Source organism: Danaus plexippus, assembly GCF_018135715.1.
Source record: "Danaus plexippus chromosome 9 unlocalized genomic scaffold, MEX_DaPlex mxdp_24, whole genome shotgun sequence".
Taxonomy (NCBI): domain Eukaryota; kingdom Metazoa; phylum Arthropoda; class Insecta; order Lepidoptera; family Nymphalidae; genus Danaus; species Danaus plexippus.
Genome location: NW_026869847.1, coordinates 3426736 through 3447594, shown reverse-complemented (window position 1 = coordinate 3447594; position 20859 = coordinate 3426736). Strand labels below are relative to the sequence as shown.

General features: G+C 31.7%; 2 protein-coding genes across 6 annotated transcripts in view; one reads left to right on the top strand and one right to left on the bottom strand.

Annotated features, from left to right (window-relative positions):
- LOC116767565 (NAD(+) hydrolase sarm1) overlaps positions 1–17309 on the bottom strand; it is a 50256-nt gene extending 32947 nt beyond the window's left edge. The window contains exon 1 of one of the 3 annotated variants that reach the window (XM_061527231.1): positions 16677–17309. In XM_061527231.1, coding sequence (XP_061383215.1) covers positions 16677–17030 — 354 coding nt within the window. In that variant the 5' untranslated portion in view covers positions 17031–17309. The remainder of the gene's footprint in view (positions 1–16676) is intronic. The other 2 variants (XM_032657945.2, XM_032657946.2) reach the window with 2 other exon arrangements.
- Positions 1–20859, top strand: part of LOC116767567 (putative fatty acyl-CoA reductase CG5065) — a 50661-nt gene that overhangs the window by 18882 nt on the left and 10920 nt on the right. Inside the window, exon 1 of one of the 3 annotated variants that reach the window (XM_032657951.2) lies at positions 17224–17359. The exons of 1 other annotated variant lie outside the window; for it this stretch is intronic. In XM_032657951.2, the coding sequence (XP_032513842.1) occupies positions 17224–17359 (136 nt within the window). Of the gene's footprint in view, positions 1–17223; positions 17368–20859 lie in introns of those variants that run through there. One more of the 3 variants, XM_061527233.1, reaches the window with a different exon arrangement.

The window sequence follows — 20859 nt, the reverse complement described above, 5'->3', positions numbered from 1 at the left end:
TATTTTATATGGTAACACAATGGCGCCTGGGTCGCTGAGTTCACGGTCATTTTTAAATGTCGAATAAACATGCTAATGCAATAAAACATCCATGTTATATTGAAAAGTCGCGTGAAATTAAAAGAAATGGTATTTCATTGTAGGTACTGTGGTTTATCAAAAAAAAAAAAAATTGTAGGAAAACTGCACGATAACAGTTAGTTGTCAAGTTGTTTTAATACATTTAATTGTAAGACTATTTCATACCATCGACTTTGTTCTCTCAGTTATTATTAATATCAATGTTTATTCAAAGTGTAAGTTTTTACTCATTTGAGATAATACATTTTTTAGATTAGACTCAAATAGTGTAAGTAATAAAACTTAATTTAAATACAATATTCAGTAGTTTTGCCGTTCTCCAAAAAATGACACAAAATTTATTGAAAAACTTATAGTTAGGTCAAACAGGGTTTAACTAAGATTTCATTAAGCTTTTAATCATTTCAACATTTTAAACTTATAAACATTTTTCGTAAGTTATTGAGGTTTATTCTCGATCATTTTACTTTGTATATCTGCATTAGGAGGCTGGCGGGTCTTCGTACAACAAATATTCTAACATAGCGTCCAGCATACAATAAACCTTTTAATATGTAAACCAGGTTTTTGCTCTTCCATTGGTGTGTTATGAATGAACAGCTGTTTCAACAGATGACTGTAACGAATAGAAGTTGACAAATTGTAAACAAAGTTCTGTATATAATATTATAATATTTTCGGAAAACAATACCAACCGCAACCCGGTTATTTGTTGATAAATAAAAAATACACAGTATTTATATGCAAGTCTAAATCAACCGCAAGATAATGACAGCCTAAAAATTCATATTAATTGATATCCATTATGCTTAACACACGTTTGTGTAGTCACAATAAGTATATGTGAGGCATTAATTGTTTTTCATTCATAGCCTAAATCGTCGCACATTATAGTATTACTAAGTTTATTGAATAAAATATTGGAAACGCATGATACGTAGTGAGACGATCTAAAACTGGTGCTAAACTTATACGTTACAATACGAACATTAAAAAATAAAAATACTTAAAACTGTCTTTGTTTAAGCAAAGCAAAGTAATAGTAATTGTACTGTATTTATTGTAATTTTTTTGAGCTTTATGTGTCTTAGTTATAACGGACGATATTAAAACTATAATCTTTAATGAATCATTAACCATAGACAAATAGGTAATAAAAGTTTAACATAAAATATTCTTACAAAAATTTGTCACTCTTTTCCATCTCTATTTGACATATGCCTTTAATTCTGTGCTCCATCTGATATTTTAAAAAAAATAGAGTTTTAAAACATGACGTTTCAACTTTTTTTTTTCTACTAAAACATGTTACAAAAATATTCTTTGTCGCATACCTTAAAATATAGCATAAAGTACATGTCCATCTTTTAAAAAAAATCCAATGACACCTTCAAAGGAAATTAATAACAATATAAAATTTGGCTTGGCTTATGACACAGCCAATATATTAATTGCAAATATGTAAACTCCTCTATTCTCAAAAATAAATTAATGGCAGCCTGTGTGGTCGGAGTTGGCATGTACAACTTAACACTGACATATTTATTGCAGCTCCATCATTTTTCATTAATAAATCATTGATAAAAAGGTCAATCTCCTGGTTGAAGATGCAATCTACTGACCGATGTATAACTTATATATTATATAAAAATATATTCTAACTTTTTTCTCAAAATGTATTTCTAGAGTAAAAAAAAATAGTCAGAAATTCGGTATTCACTTGCATGTTGTGCTAAAACATAAAAATGCAGCTAATATGTTAAATAATCATACCATACATATTTAAGACTATCTTAGGTTATCTCCATGCAAAATATGTTCGGTAAAAGAGAATTCAACTGTTTATTGTTATAGTAGGAGCGCGTCTCGCCGGCGCCTGCGCAACCCAACAAAGAGAATACTGTTTGCTGTTTGTTTACTTACAAGGATTGTTTCATTCGAATGTCAAGTTAAATTGTTACGTGTTATGCGGTATACTATATTGTTGTTTGATCTTAAGTTACAGCGATCTAGAAAAATACAAGTATTATTACGTAACTAGAAATTCCACAAGACGTTTCAAGTTTTGTTTTAGTACTTCTGGAATACAAGTTTACTTAAATACAATTAATACATTCGAGGAAATTAACAAAGTGTTTAGAAAAAAATGTATTTTTCATTTAGGGCAGAAAGAATAATTTAAATAATATCATTAAATTTATAAGGTCAAAAGTCGTAAATTAAATATTACAGCGCCTGATATACTAACACACGCAATAGTTGTTCATCGGTAATACAAAGGATATTTTAAAAGGCGCTAAAGAAATATTGATGCTACTGTGATATATTAGTAGATTATTAATAACATAGAACAATGAATTGTACATCCTAACAAAAAATAATTAATTCTTGAAATAATAGAAACCCATAAGAGTTAATTGATAATATAATAATTGAATTTTTAATTTAATTCTTTGCGTTACATACACTAACATGATATAAAGAAAAATAAGTTTCATAGTAGGTGACAAGCATATTAATGTGTATATAGTAAAGGAATGAGTAAATTTAAGAACGAAGAAATATGATAGTGCGACTTGTCTTCTTGGGGCTTGTCATTTCATTTAACGGGTCAACGGCCGCATACAAGAAAACAGTCGGTGAGATAATGGGTAAATTACAAAACCCGAATTGCGGTTCAAAAAGAACCAAATTCTTGGCGACCAGATCTTTATCGAATATAAGGACCAGTTTGTTTTTCAGGTAAAACTTTAATGCATAGCCTTAAATTTATATAATTTAATGTGCCATTACTAGGGTTAACGATAAAATAAGATTTAACAAAAAAATATATATATATATATTGTAAATAGGAAACAGATAAGTGAAAAATAAATGTATTCAACAAAAAGTAATAAAGTAATTTAGTTTTAAATAACTGTTTTGTAGTTTTGATGTCGGTGAAAAGTTATTGGTACAACCTTGCAAAAATATCATATAATTTTACACTCATGATATATATTATTTATATCAAAAAAAAAAAAAAAGGTATCAACGTAACTTTTTAGATATACTTGCACTAGAGTAACTAAAAAAAAAGTCGATATTTTTTTTTTTTAAAGTATATTAAATACAGATATTAACTGTTAATATGACAAAAGTAATCGAGGTTTACTATTGAAATAATCGAAACAAATTTACTTAATGAAAATAATTTAAAAACATTTCAATTTTAATAACTTTCTGCCTATAAAGATATTGACTTAACATAATCGGTTAATACAACGTTCTCTACATAAGTGATTCAATTAAAATAATGGCAGGTTGTTTTAGATAATGAGTAGGTATATTAAAGATAATTCAAGATCTGTTAATAAAAGAGGAATAATAATGAAGAATAGAAATACAAATATAAGAAATATAATAAATTTAAAAGAGAGAATATACAATCACGGAACAGATATTTTCATTCAGATTAATTGGTTAATAATAATATTACCTCCAATTATCTACAGTTGTTACGAACAGCAACAAACCTATACTAAGTTGTTATTTCCTTGATACATACTTCAAAAGGTCATCTAATAATTTTGGATGTACTAAATAAAAATACCTCTTTGTTTAAGTTCGGGTTAATTTTCGTAATTTTTTTTTATTTCACTATGTTACGTGATGGGTTGATCTGAAAAGGTCACTTCTCGAATGAGTCGAAAAATGAGAATTGATGAGAAAAAAGTGAGAACATTAAAAGTAATGACATCACAAAAACTATAGGAACGATATAGATGAAAGCTGGCATGGAGATGGTGTCAAATCCAGATAACCTTAATTAATAAAAAAGGGTAAAATGTTGAAAGCAGCTAGTATTATTATACGATTTCAGAATTAGCTACGTTTTCCGAAAATTCTCTTCGATTTCACTTGGGATGCCATCATCAGATTTTCTTATCATGGGACAACCTTTAGAACAAGACATTGCAACAAAAAAAAATCAATAAGGCTCCTTCCAATCAAATGAAATGCCCGATTCATAAACTCTGATATATCCGCAAACACAAAAAATCTACTGTCGCATTTAGTTATAACCTTTTTTAAGCCCGCCAAAATTTCTAATGTTTTACATGCAAACATCGTAAAGATTCATTCAAAAACAATCATTAATATTTCAGATCGAGAGTACTAACAGTGACAAACACTTTAGAACCGAATTGCAACATAAATGTCATTGAGAAACTTCATTCATGTGTCCTCATAACTAGTGAGACGCTAAAAATAGTTTAATTGTCCAAATTGAAATTATGAATTTGTATCCATTAGACGAACCTCGGATATTATTAGTAGATGTCAAAGGAGTTCATTAAGACGCCTCATAATTGACCACACGCAATGTGTTATAAGTCAATTGAGTAATTGTATTTCTTGGTCGTATAGCCCTAGGCTATTCATATTTCACATCCTATCCTTATTTCGTATGCGGGAAAGAAGATACGCATATGTATTTTTTGGTGAAAATAAGCGAAATGGAATGAAATAAAGAATATAAGCGAAGAACAAACACTTAAAAAAATTTCGTGTGCTATAAAAATAGTTTCAACATTCTGATAGCCAAAATAACTTCACCCATCTTTCTCGTAGTTACTGTGGTAGTTTTGTTAGAACAAATCAGTTTCTTTGGTGCGATATTTAATTTCAAAACAATCTTCAAATCAATCGCTCCGATTGATTATATGAAATATAGTCCAAACATTGCCGCTTTGCTCTAATTTCTCTAAATAGACTTAGCGTATCATAAATTATGTGTGTTTTAATATACGTTACATTTAAATTATATTACCGCTTACATTTTCTATGTAACGGACTCAGTTACTGAGTAAATAAGACGATGAATCATGAAGTTGTTTTGAGATCAGTTTGACGTAACACACCCTCCATATTAGATTATTTTACTCACAAATCTTATCCTTGGATTACAGCCATGTACAATCATGCTAGCATTAAGTATTTGCGATATACTTAAATCAGTATTATGTATTCATGCCCCAAGTTCTGCATCGTTACATACGGAACCGTATTGTAAACGGGTAACGCTTCGTATGTGTTAAGACAGTGACAACTTGTACTAAGCATGCTGTTATATCATAAAAATGATACGTACTCGTACTAAATCCAAAATGTTAAAGATAAAGTACAAATCATAACAAAAAGTCTACTTCTTAAGTTTACTATCCCTAGTTTAGAATTCAAAATCTATTATTATAATCAGTCTTACCACAAGGTCAACGATTGCTCATTTCATGATACAACAAAATATAAAAAGACAGTTTTAACTGACCTTATGAATTGCTTCAATCATTAATTTTGTCCATTGTTCTTTAATCTTAAACAAAATCTTTAATAGATAAAACATATTTAATTACCTTTTTATTTATAGATATTATTCGGATTTTTTATTTTTTAATGACATTCAGTTTCATTTATTTTATCTATATCTCTTATAATTCAACTTAGGAATTTTCATGCTTTATATGCTGGTATTGTATATAATCTGTGTATATATTATGAAACCAAAACATTTCTCAGCATTTCTCCTGACTTATCACGGTAGAGGATGTTTACTTAAAAATATTTAACATAGTTTAAATTAAGCGTATCTGAAACTAATTCTTACTTCTTAATTCATGTTGTTTTTACTGAGTCAAAGTCATAAAAAAATTCGCTTCCATCTGAAACCTTATTTTATTTCCTGGCCAGTTACAGATTTTCTACCTAATATTTTTTTTAATAATTTATAACATACAAAGTAATTTATTACGTGTAAGTAACATGGTTAAGACGTTACATATTCATATTTAATCATACATTCAATTTTATACTACAAACCATAGCTTGGATTTACTTTTTCAAAAATAAATACGTTTCAGTTTATCTATGCATGTTTATAGTAACGTTCAGGAACCAAACATTCACTGGTCATTGTTTCACAAGTAAAAACTTAAAACTATTTTGGCAGACTGCCTGTTCAAAGATCTCATTTTAGCCGTCATTGAGAGGCAATGTTATTTACAATCACATCATTTCGTTTCATTTATGAACATTGAAACTAAAATTGTTAGCTTATATTCAAAGAATTTTATGATGTTCCTAACCTCAACATTGATTTTACGAGTAATTAATTTTTGTTTATAGCTTATGAATTGTATTAAAATTATAAATCTTTCAGTTGGATGTTTGGATCTGAAAAGTCATACATCAAGTATGAATCTATGAATGGCTTGATGTTTGGGAGTGAAATTTGATTGGATGCGTGGAAGCATCGATTTGATTGTTGATTGTGGCTGCAAAGTAATCTCACTTGGATGCGTGGAAGCGTGGATTTGATTGTTGATTGTGGCTGCGAAGTAGGCTCGCTTGGATGCGTGGTTGCAAATCATGGATGCGTTAATGCGTGGAAGCACGGATGCGAAACTTGCTTGGATTCATAGTTTTGAAACTTGCGTCGTATAGCGAGATACTTACTATGTTATACATTAATACAATGATTTACGTTTAAGGTCAAACAATAAAAATCCCGCATCAGATTAAAATTTCGACCATAATTTATAAACATAATTTGTGAAGTATCTAAAATGTTGCAGTAAACGACATCTCTGCTGGCTATAAAACATCCACTAAATAACATTTGAAAATCATTTTCATAATATTGTTTACATTTTTATAGATTTTAGATAATTCTTATAAATAAAAAACATTAGTTTGAATGAGTCATCTTTATATGAAATGTACCTATCTCAGCTACCGCTTACACGTTGAATCATATACCTGTATACAAGAAAATATTTGAAGATCACTGACGTCAGGATCTCTAAAAACTATCAGGCAACATCCAGCACTGGGCGCGGTTAAATACTTGACGGGTAACGTCATAGGGATTAATAGTAAATGACGTACGTTTCCACATATTTATGCGCCATTGACCTGAGACCAACTTCTGGGTCGATTGACATTGACAGTCCGATCTCAGTATTTGTATAAGTAATAATAACTATAAGACATAGAGGAAAGTATATATATCGGCGCAAGCAGCTTCAATGACGGATGCAACATGGAAATAACTGGCACCAATTATTATAACACCTTATTGGTCGTCGTTACTATTGTTAAAAGTAAAACGAAATCAAAGAGAATAGAACTATGTTTGAATTCTGGTTTAAATATGACGTCTGGACGCACGACAGGGGACTGCAGAGTTCAGCGAGTGCGGAGCATAAAGAATGTGATTATGAAGAACCTTCGAGAAATACAAGAACATTTAGAAGAATTGAAGTTTCATTTTAAAATATGTGGAACGTACTAAAACAAGTGACATTAGAGACGCCAGCGAGGCTGGCGTCCTGTCTTTAAAATAATGAATTTATAATAAAATCCGATATCAGAAGTGGGATCGCTCCTGTGATCAGTTACTGCCGGTCTTAGTGTATTTGTAAATCCTGATCCAGCTCAAGAAAATAATCATCCGGAGAACTTGCGTAATGAAGAACGCTCCTCAGTCTTTCATGCAAATGATGTCAACAATGCAGAGCGTGACCGAACGTTTGCTACTAAAAAAAAAACAAGGGATACGATTAAAATTACTAACAAGATCATATTAATTTTATCATCTTTTGATCCCGGTGATAGTGTGTGTGTTCGGGATTGATTCAAACGCATCTTTACGGCTGTACATACGTACCAAATCAGTAACTACGCAATTCGAATTAAAGTCTTTTAAAGGAGCGAGCTAGAAAGTGTGCAGACGATTGGTTAGTTGCAACATCTACACAAGAGGCATTACGTGAGACCATAGCTAACATTTGTTATTATCCTTTGAGCTAACCTCGTGTCCATGATGTATTCTCAAGAGAACCATGAGATTCTGTAGGGAAGGCTTGTGGTACCGTGACAAGACAATTACACACCACCGATCTGGAGAGCGTGACCTCTGAGCTAATCACGTGTTACCCTTGAGCTAACCACGGGTCCTTGATGTATCCATAAGAGAACCATGAGATTCCGTAGGGATGCCTTGTGGAGCCGTGAGAAGACAAGTCTACACCACAGATGTGGAGAGCGTACCTCTGAACTAATCGCGTGTTACTCTTGAGCTAACCACAGGTCCTTGCTGTATCCTTAAGAATACCATGAGATGACGTAGGGAGGCCTTGGGAAGACTTGAGTAGAAAGGTACTCACTCGATCTATAAGAACTTGCATGATTTTAATATCAAACTACTGAGACCATTGCTTTATTTAAATACGACAATAGACATACTCTTCACAGTAATATTTGCAACATGACTGGTTAACACACGGCAGTGCCTCTACAAAAACGATGCTGTAATTCAAACGAAAGCATACTCGACTCCAAAATCCTGATAAAATACATCTATTGTGAATATAACTAATTTCTGTTCCTTTTCTGCTAACCGTGGTCATGCGTTTGAATCGTGTTTCCGACGGGAATAAGGAGATCACGCCGAATTTTAATTTAATACCAACTGGTAAATGTACTCTTAAATAAAATGCAAGATCGCAGTGGTGCGTTATACAAGAATCAATTGCAAATGATATCTCTGGGTGTAGAAAACAAATCGTAAACTATTTGCGTGGATTGAGATCGGACCTTACTATTTCAATGAAAAGTTAAATAGTTATTAATGTAGAAATAATTTTCTATAGTTCCAGGTGTTGAAACGACTGCTGATATATTAACCGGAGCAGATTTATTACGTGATAAGAATACATGTGGAAAATTTAGTATCCTTGCCGATGTTTTGCACATACGAACAAGTCAATTATGCTTTGACAGTTTAGATTACAATTCAACAATCAGTCCGTTTAAATCGAAGTAATGCATCAACACATTCAAAACAGGATGGTCGAGGCGGAGAGAAGATACAAAGCTAGGTTTTTGAGAGGTCGAGCTACGATTAAAAGATTCCAGAAGGGAGATATTGTAATAATAAAAATATAACCCCAGAAATCGGATATCCCTATATTTAAAATTTTGTGAACTATACAAAATCCAGAAAATAATTGAGAATGATTAATATCTTGTAAAGTGATTTTAGACCGTGGATGACTTTGAAATGTGGCACATGACCAGCTACGAATGTGGCACATGACCAGCTACGATGAGACTTCACAGCGTCTGAGGGACGACACAGAATTACTAAGCAAGCAGTAAGGTGGACTGTTCGCCTACCTAATAGTTATCCGGTGAGCGTATTTCATTTTGTTCAAATTGCTTCATTCAAACGCATTACCATTAATCATTGCTAGCAATGTGATTATCTAACACTTAGTTTGAGATATATTACTATAAAAGATGCATTTGGCGTGCGGATCCGAACCATAACAAAAAATAATAATAATAATAAATTAAAAAAAAAAAAAAAAAGTTATGTAGACGGGTGGAGACGTCTTACGAAAAAAAAAAAAAAAAAAAAAATATTGTACATGGGTGGAGACGTCTTACGCCAAACAAATAAAGAAAGAAAAAAAAAAAAAAATATATTGTAGACGGGTGGAAACGTCTTACGAAAAAAAAAAAAAAAAAAAAAAAATTGTCCATGGGTGGAGACGTCTTACGCCAAACAAATAAAAAAAAAAAAAAAAAAATGTGGAGACGTCCTATGACATGTTATGAGTGTTCGTGTGATGCCCCAAAGCCATAAGTAGATTAAATAATTGGACCTGATATTATGATTTCGTCTCACGATGAGTCGTAATAAACAACGTAACCCATACGACCACAACAAATTTGTTAACCATAACTATAACAATATAAAGTTATCTAGGTTTACTGTGGAAGTACCTAGACTACATAAGTATCTCTCTGTTATCACAGAAAACAATGCAGAGCACGCATCAGTATAACCGTATCGGCATGACTTCGGACGATGAAGCATCAATTCTTGAACCTGGCCCATACTCTACGAGACCTGCAACGGGTACGAGAACATAACGAAAGCTAAGCAAGAGAGAACACATCACCAGGCAGGTGCAGAGCACGCACCGCCTGCCAGAATGGCCGTATCGGCGCAAGCAGCTTCAATGACGGATGCAACATGGAAATAACTGGCACCAATTATTATAACACCTTATTGGTCGTCGTTACTATTGTTAAAAGTAAAACGAAATCAAAGAGAATAGAACTATGTTTGAATTCTGGTTTAAATATGACGTCTGGACGCACGACAGGGGACTGCAGAGTTCAGCGAGTGCGGAGCATAAAGAATGTGATTATGAAGAACCTTCGAGAAATACAAGAACATTTAGAAGAATTGAAGTTTCATTTTAAAATATGTGGAACGTACTAAAACAAGTGACATTAGAGACGCCAGCGAGGCTGGCGTCCTGTCTTTAAAATAATGAATTTATAATAAAATCCGATATATACAATAGATTAAGATAAGTTTCACGTACGTAACCTCGACTTTGTCAGGTTTACTTCAATTAAACAATCACTGAGATAAATGTTGACAAGTTTGTGACATTTGATTGTAGATGTTTCCAATATAAACCTAAAAGATAAACGATTCACGTATGACGTAAAGGCCTTATCTGTGTTGGTAAATAATAATTTTATATTGAAGGTCAGTTACTACATATATTTAAATATCGCTGCGGAACGATTATAAAATGTCTCATTTAAATCTTGTAAACTTCATAGAGAATCTTTCCTCTTTCAAGTACCCATGTATCCTACGTAATAGACATACGTAAATTAAGAATAACCTTCTTTGCATGAGTCATAGTTGTACAAAGTAATTATAATTTATTACGCATTAGGTCATAATTTTAAATTGAACTATATTAGGAAGATTAATATAAAAGAGAAATAAGACAAAAAGCTCGAAACAAGCTAATATTAAATCTAACAAACTATGTATACGTTCTGCAAACTTTACGTTATTTATTTAATATATTCCATGATTGTTCAAGTATTTCTAGAACACATACGACATTAAGTATTACTTTGTAAAGAAAATTCAAAAGGAATACAATAGAATTCCTTAAAACAGATCTAATTTTATAGTGACTATGTGCAGTTTGACAGTCATAAGAGATATACTTAGATAGTAAGCTGTGTATACAACAATATTTACCACTTAGATGGTGATATGTATCTTAGAGTTTAGCGCATCCCCAACCTTGAGCGTTGAGCGTGAATCAAGATGCGGATAAGGATTATGATTTAAAATTTGTAGAATAATATAAATACATACTATATATTAATATGTGGACGTTTGACGTAACTCATTCACGATAAAAATGTTTTATAATTATAGAAACTGGAATATTTTTATTGGAATAACATACACTACAGATTTTATGGCATGCTCTCTAACGTTATCACTAAGTATTTCTGTAAGAAACACTTCCAAATATAGCAATGAATACTTTCATTTGTAAACCAATTGCCTTAACAAAAACATATTTTTCAAACAAATTTTCAGACTCACCATTTTTTTTAAGTAAAATCATCTCATAAGAAAACTAGGTTTAACTAAAAAAATAATTAGGTTTGACATCATTGATACAATTTGTTTATTAATTTACCCTTCAAATGTTAAGGTAGTCGTAAACATTTGTAACTTCATTATATTTGAAATCAAATATATCCGTACAACGTTTTTATTGCACAAACCTATGACGTTGACATGTTTATGAACAACTAGTAAATAACAGTGAATGGGACGTTGAAATAATATCAAAATAGAATTTTTAATATCCCGATGATATCAATATTATTAAGTATATTAATTTTTAAGAGAAATTAAAAAAAAAATCACCGTATGGACGTTGAATTCAACACGTTAAAAATTAATATGGACAGGAAGTGTAAAAAGCTATTTTGTTGTGTAAATTGTATTTTGAAAGCTTAAAAATTATTTTAACTAAAATTTATGCATTACCATGAGTTTGACTGACTGACTGACTCCTCAATATATGTGTACATAATGACTTTTATATATCCTATATAAATGTCATTATGTTTGACACTAAATGTCAAACATAATGACATTTATATAGTGTCATTGAACTTGAAATAATTGAAAATTTGTCGTCTATCAACCGTTAGGCAATATGTAGGGATACAAAAACCTTTGACTTAGTCATTATGTTATCAAGATAAGTAAATTATCATATGTATTTAATAGACTCATTGATCTCCTGTGATAATTTTATAATCGAAGTTATCTCATAATTGAGTGAGAGCTGTGAAAATTTAATATAAAAAAAATACATATATTCACCGTCTCTATTTATTACTATTATTATATATGGTATTATTTACGAATGTGCCTGAAGTACGAGTTTATACAATACACGTTTGCATAAATAGTTGTAGTCTCCATTCCTTTTACAGTCTTCGAAAACTTTTTTTTAAATATTTTTTATGCCGTTTGCATTGACAATGGTAACGCGTACTTAGGGTGACTATTAAATGTCATTAACAAATATACATGTAAATCTTGTAACTGATTTAAAGAAGGAATAATTGGGAGATATTTGAGGAGGTATCCCATATTTACACTTCACCTTTACTATGATGTGGGTCGTTTAACTAAAACCTAAAACCTAAAACATTTTATAGATTTTCATTCAGAAATAATCACACATGATAATATCAAAGTAGGTGTCTGAATGAAAAACTGAAAATTCTCCGTGTTTAGTTTTACGCCAACTCGTCATAAGGATATGTGCTAACAAAATGTTTTTATATTAAGTAATTATATATTAAAATGCAACAGAGATATGGCGGGAATTAATAATAATGAAGTGATAATAATGGCTCTTATCAATATAAAACATTCAATTACTATAACTTTGCATGTTTATTTTCATTGCTGATATATTGTGTTTGAAAGAACGCCAAGTCTTTAAATAATGTTTATATTATAGTAGCATAATATGTAAAGGTATTTTCTAACATGTCTGCGTGTACGTGTGTGTGTTTATATGTTTGTATGTGTGTGTACACCTATTTGTGAGCATATATTTGTTTTATTTCCCACAATACACATTCAACCAGAATGTTTGTGTAAAATTTCAATGTGGTAATAAATTTTCCAATTGGACTTTAAATATAACTAACATTGATTATTTATGTGAACACACTTAACGACAAGTTAAACGATTTCCATTCTATTAAGCTTAATTTCACCATAAAAAAAGTTATTACCTTTTACAAATCGTGTTTTTTATTATTTTGAACTAAGAAAAGCTTATAATGAAAGCAAATAAAATTAAAACATTAGACAATTAAATTAGAATTCACATAAATTCTTTAAATTTGATCGAGGACACTTGAAAATGAGCCTGTAAAAATAAAGAGTTCGCTTTACCATCTTCGACAAATGAATTTCTCTCATTCAATTAATCAATTAAGGTAGCGTTTGATTGCATTAAAGGGAAGTTGAATGTTCCGTTATCGGTGTCAATGGGACGCAACTCGAAATCGGAACACTCCCTCCCGTACACCGCACACTAAATCGGAACCCGGTCTATTTGTGGAACGAGCTGGAACCGATCCAAAAACGAGTCTTATAAGAATCGGTCACTTTTCGCTGACTCAACACCACATGAGTAAACCGAATGTCAAGAATCAAATACTATTTTTAAATATAAATCACGGTAATCTTAAATGAAATAATTTCGTGGGAATCGTCGCTTAGCGTGGGATTCAATTGATGCCAAGAAATGAGTTGACGGTGAGCACTGAGCGTAAAACCGTTTCACTTTTCCCGAATTATATAAATAAACAAATTTCAAGGAATAATTATTAATTAAGACTATAGAATTAGTTTTGGTTTTTACAGTACCCGGCGCCAACGCTTTTAAGAAACTCGGTCCTGTACGAAATCTATTACAGATGATATTATTTTTACGTAAAAATAAGATTAGGATACTCTTTGATAATACGTAACAATATTTATGAAAGTACCTTTATATCCCAAAATGTCTTTATTTTACTTTAATTTCGTTTTAACATTAAAATAATTTATTAAATGAGTCGTCTCACGTGATTCACAAACTTAGATCGATCACGACAAATATGTTTATCTAAATAAGTTATTTGGATATACAATATTTACTTAAAACTTATTTATTTTATTCCACGGTGATTTAAAATGATCCATTGTTTACTATACATAGAATTGAACAAACAACAATAAAACAAACATATATTTTTTAAATAAAATAATTAGTATATCGTTTATTAGAAACTTCGATACGTTTTGCCAAAGTGACTTTGGACCGCAGAAAAACAATAATGTCAATCGCACTACATAATCACGAGTAATATTATGAGATACTAAAAATAAACTCTACCTAAAAATTTATGAAAATACCACGCGTTTTTTTTTTTATAAATATGAACAATTATTGGTTCATCCACATAATGTCAAGATATGTTAAGTTTGTTCATTAGTTTAATTGAAACTATATTTAGATAACGAAACTGGTATCACTAATTAATTTTTCATTTTTTTTTTGTTTATTGTCAATCAACTGATCTTTTCCTAAAACGAGGTTTGATCTCTTGTTTCCGTGTATGCTATTACGGTGATGATAAGCAGATACTTCTTATTTCTTATATTAAGATTATAACTAATTCTTAAGTCATTCTTACAATAGTATCTAAGTTTTTCGTGACTATACATTTCAATGTAATTATATTTTTTCGGATACGATCAGCGATTTATGATATAATTCTATATTTTACCTGACTGTTCGGTTACTTAACAGTTAACATCTACTGTGACCACGGGCTGAAGAAATGAAAGTTTTATAGTAAAACGCTTAGTATCTCCGTAAGGCATAGTTTGATTTAGGGCATCTACTTTCAAGATAGTGCCACAAAAACTCTTCACTTTTTATCTGATTGCAGTGAGACTTGTTTAAATATTTAGTCATTCACTCCTAAAACGAATGATACGACCTTGTCGTGGTCCTTAAAATTTTGTATATTGCTTCAATTATAATTTTCATTCATTAATGCCTTTTAATGAGATCCAACACTTTCGTGAGTTTTATTCATTTAAATAAAACTAATATATTATGTAGTTTAAAAATAATAAAATCCGCGTAGTATATCCGAAATATACTAGTTTCAATTAACGCCTTTTGTTTGCAGTTATTTTTGTGAGTAAAATAAAAACATTAATTATAAAACAGAATTTTTAACTCGGAATCTTTGGGCGGTAATTCAGTTTTTCCATATTTTCACCTCATTTACAGTTTTGCAACAAACTATGATATATACGACGAAGACATTTTTCGATTTGATACAAACAAAATTAAAATACACTCTTCTTATCTAGTGAGTGAGTTAACTAGTAGTTCGTCTTAATTCTTAAATTTATTATTTCCTTTAGCACAGTGGGATCCTTTTGTGGAGGAACTTTATTCATAAAGATTTTATGATAACCATAATGTGATAGACGACAGATTGTATCTATATAATATAAATAATTAAAAAACTATGTAGTGGCACTTTAAGCTTTCCCTTTCCCATACCTATACTAATAAATTTATAATATGGACTTAGCGAAATAGCTTTTAATAATTTTACGGTTAAAAACAAAAACAGTGAAAAACATTCGTCCAGTCAACGTTAGAAACTTTCTTATTTAATACTTGCCCGACTAAGTTCTGAACTTTACTTCTTATCTTTTTAGAGCACACGCAAACTTGCCATATTTCAAAAGTTAACTATTCCTGTTCCATTGTTTTATTAATAGTTAATTCCTAGAATTTTATATTTAGAACGATAAAATATAACTTGAATAGCTTTGAAATACAAATGGCGTCGTTGGAGTAATTCATATAGTATAAATATATGTTTAATATTACACAAATATAAATAAAAATTACCAATCCTGAAGTACATATGAAAAAAATTACTTATTTCTTTTCAAGTTGGTCAATAGCACTGTTCTCTTTATCTTTGAAATTTCATGAGATTAACTCTTTTTAACACTTAATTAAATTTATCAATCAACACTGTTAACGAATATCAACAATCACTTAAGTAGTTAAACTTAACTACAAGATACTCACAGAGGTCGTAGTAGTATCCTTGGCAGTTAATCAATGCACATTAGATCATCATGGAAACCAGTATTCAAGCTTTAAATATAATGCGTTCGGTAACAAAACAAGTGACAGCACAACACGGGTCACATAGATGTGTCCTGTCCTAACACAACCACATATTTAGTTAATAGCTTGTCACATACAATGTTATTCGCAACATTTGCGTATTTATAATAGCATAAATTTATACTACATTACACGTTATTAGAATATATTAGATTATTTATACGTTAATAATCGTGTTTAACTTCGTTATTTTGGTACACGTCTGTTTTATTTACGCTGGCACTCGAGATAAGGCAAAGAAAATAAATATAATTAAACAGACGTTATCATGCATAATATTAAATGATGTGAAGCAGCGCTCCCTGCGAGACGATGCGATAAGAGGATTAGGTCGTTCCGGTGAGCGGTCGTTTCTTGTGTCTATTAGATTTGAAAGAGACTTGTCTTATACATATATATTTTTACCTGATTAAAGAACCGTTCTCTCGCCGCTGCCATGGATTCATTCTGCGAAGGCTGGCTCTTGTTGGAATTGGTATCATCGGGCTGTGTCACATTTAATGACTCCTGCGATTTATTCACAGGTTTGATGTCAGGATGCATATTCTGCGCTTGCGCCTCCTTAGGCGCTGCGCGTTCAGTGTCTTCCGCCACAGTTGCTACTTTCTCACCACAATTAGAGTCTAATTTAGCACCACCAAGCCCGTTGATGTTTCCGCTATTCTTCTTCTGCTTCTTTTTAGTCTTCTTCTTGTTCTTCTGTTTTTTAATCTGTTTCCCCTCTTGGAGATCGCTAGAGCAGCACTGCACATTACCCATGTCGATGTCCGAGCATGTCTCGTCGTCTCGGACGGCGGGTGTCGGTCGGTCGGTCGTTCGAGGCGCGTCGGCGTCGGCGCCGGCTCGCGGAATGAGTGCACAGTCCTCTTGCGCAGAGCCCGCTTCGTGGCGCCCACCCGCTCCGGTATTTTTGACGCAAACTTTGGAATCGCGGTGACCGCCGATTAGGCGGATGCCGTCCGCGAAGGATCGCACCCGAAAGCCGAAAAGCGTGTCGGCCGCGCTGACGTCATCTCCCGCCTCAGCCCCCTCACCGCAAGGTCAAGGCGCACTCATCACACCTTCTGGTCAGTCGTCTACGAGTGTCGGTACGTATGTAAGTCCAACACCTTGAACACACTCAATGGCGTCACTGCATCTAATGTCCCCGCTAACACTGTTATCGATCACGCGATGTTTACGTTCTGCTGCCACGGGAACGTACTTGTAACCAATGGCGACACGATATTAGCGGTTTCCGTTTATTTAATTAAACCGCAAAAACTAAACACAGCTAGCCAACCGATGGCACAACACTAACAAGCACCGTTACGATACGGAACGACGAACTGCGTATTTGGCAGTAGCAGAATTAGGAATACAAATAGTGTATTCTTATAAACAATGTTTTGTTTCTGATTAGGATTACGTCACTTCACCGCTCAGCGTCGTGAGGTTTTATAGTATGAGCACGTGTTGTCGTGAGATTAAATGCAACACGTAGTAAATTTATTATGCGATAAAAAATGCATTTGTAAAATATTTCAAACCACATAACAATAAGAATTGAGAAACATATATTTTGTCTATAATGAAATTATTATATTGTTTTAAAATTTTCCGATGGTATACCATTCTAAAAATAGATTTCAACGCCGAAATATAAATATTCATGGCGATGATAAAAAAAAAATAGTACCGAAGCCAATTGTAAAGACAATAGTTTTTCTGTTATATATAATATTTTATTTGTTAGTTAAATATTTAAGAGTTCATATTATTAAGGTATAATTGATTAGGGAATCATTGAGAATTTATTATTATAAATAAATTTAAAAACATCAAGGAGAAAACCGTATATAATTTAGGGCCTTGGATCAACATTAATGACAGTGACCAATAAGGTTATACATTTTATTTTAAATAATTTTATGTACTCTTAATCGAACTGGACAATTTTCAACAAAGATATACCTTATTTTCTTATATTTGTTCTGTTACAATAATAGAATGGAACTTTTAATAGCGAATAAATCAAAGCGTCTCACTAAATATATATTATTTGTTAGTTATGTAAAATTTGGGCCGCTGTGTGTCGCAAGCTTTGATGTAACGTTAACTGGGACACCAGAGCTTTTAACGTGCAGCGAATACCGCTCTACACACCGCCTGGGGACGGGAAAAACATTTCCACCAATCAAACATTTCATTACAATCTATCTTAGACTATTTCAAATTATTCGATAGTTCCCATAATGCTGTCACTGAAGTTACATATGAACATTTTTATTTACACAGTAAATTTCAATTCTGTTATATAATATTATCATCATGATTAATTGAAGTCGGATTAAAGGCCGGTGTGTAATACGGTGGATCTAATCTTGTGTTATGGTCGTCATAAACAAAACTCCGGAGTCGACCGACGCTAAAATGTGCATTTAATTTTATTTAATTCTATTTTTAGTTTATTTTGGCTCATCAAAGAATCCTTTTAAGAAATTATTAAGATACGAGAAATATTTTAATGTTGTAAGTGTTACGTATGTTTATCTGTGGTCAAATTTTATGATGATATGAAAGTCGGATATATGACCTCATATTGAGCTGTTCTTGTCACAAATTAAGAATTAGAAGTTATGTTTATCGTAATTAAGCACTGTTGTAAGCTGACTTATCTTCTAGCATCCTAAAACGTCTGGAGAAATTAGAAGCAAAGAAGGTTCTCAATTAAATTTTTTTTTTAAGGTAGTGTCACATAACTATGAAAATATTTCGAAATATATTTGCAATTTACATATTCATATATAAATATTTGTTTTTTAATAAAAGAGTTGGTTTTGAATTTTTATTATATATACATTTTTTAAATTATATTAAACGAGTTCGGCTTAAAAGCAGAATTATACTTTTCATATAGGTAAGTGTGACGTAGAGAATGGAAATACATAAAAGTATTAAGCACTTACAGAGAACATTTTAATGACAGAATGTTATAAAAAAAATCGTTCAATGAATGAATGGTCACCAGAATGTTTCGTTCGTTTCGTTCATCAGATGACTGCGAAATCTACAGGTCGTCAACCATTACTTTCCTATTCAGCGTTCCGAAACATACTATAAAGTCAATTTAATATAAATCATTGTTTCCGTGATGTGAAAATCAATACAGTCTTTTTTACATTTAAAACTTTGACCATATCAAATTATAGAAGTAAAAAAAATGAAGTGTTCAGCCGCAGGGGAGTTTAAATTACATTACGTCAACTATCTTTGATTATTGATGTGACAGTTTGAAACGTCAAGAACAATAAAGTACAAAGTTGTAAAATAACACGAGAGAGTATAATATTTGAAATTTATGTTCAGAACTGAATGTTTAGTCGTTAACACATGACTGTTTATACAGTGTTGGTTGGCTCTTATTGTTATTGACTGTTGTGTAATTAGGTTTTTAGTTAACGACTCCTTGGTGAATGGATTATAGCAGAAATTTTATACCATTCATCTCAATTGACAATTCTAAGATAAATATCTTGGCATCCTGCTTAAAACTAATGAACAAATGACGATATAAAAAATATCAACCATATATTGTGCTCGTTTTGATAGAATAACATCAATAGAGAGGAATTATTAGATGGATGTTAAAGAAAATTGTCATACCATATCAACGTCAGTCTCTGCAGCCGCTATTGCTATCTCCCTCTCTAAGTGTTCCTCTGCATTATCAAATTCATGGTCCAGTTCTGCTGACTCTATCTCAAACTGTGGGGAGGTTTGCAATTCCTCCAATCCAGGAATAGATTCGCACTTGGGCTGAGCTGTAATCTGACTTGGCATCTTTATGATGAGAGGGCGGAAACTCAAGCGGGAAAGTCCTGTAATTAGTTTTTAAAAATATAAATGATATTCTTTGTATTCAGTAAATTTTATTTCTAAATATTATTTACATGGTTTCACTGAGAGTTAGCAACAACAATTCAGTGGCTTACATTGTGTGAGCTAAACTGTCAAAATAAGTGTCATATAGCCTGACAGCAGAAATTTTTAATTTTTTATCTACAATTCGTATACAGTATTGTTATTAGAAAACCTTTAATTCATTATCCATGACCTTAACGTAAATACCAATCTATTGCTGTTGGTATTATAACTGTATTTGCGTAGGTTTCACGAACAATGTGACGTTGTGTTACCTTCACCTAGATTCTTGCAAATGGTTCCGAGCAAAAGCTGAGTTTAAAATAAAAATTGGTACATTGATACTTACTTTTATTTTCTTTCTTCGGCTGCTTCATTGCTGAAACGGTTCCATATTCTTTTGTAGCTACTGGTCTCAATGCGACTTTCTGTAAACCACTGCCTGGAAGCATTGTGGTCAGAATGCGTTTGGGCTGTTCAGTGTCGGGTGTATTACGATATCGGTTGGTGAAATCATAATTTTCAGCATCTATATCTTTTAAGCTTTCCTCAAATTGTTCAAAATTATCTAAATCAGTGTCAAATTCACTTCGCGATTCATGTGGATTTGTTCTAGAAAGGGATTCGGCACTTCTGTTACTTTCTTTATCCGTGTTATTGGGTTCGGGTGAAGAAAAACTCCGCA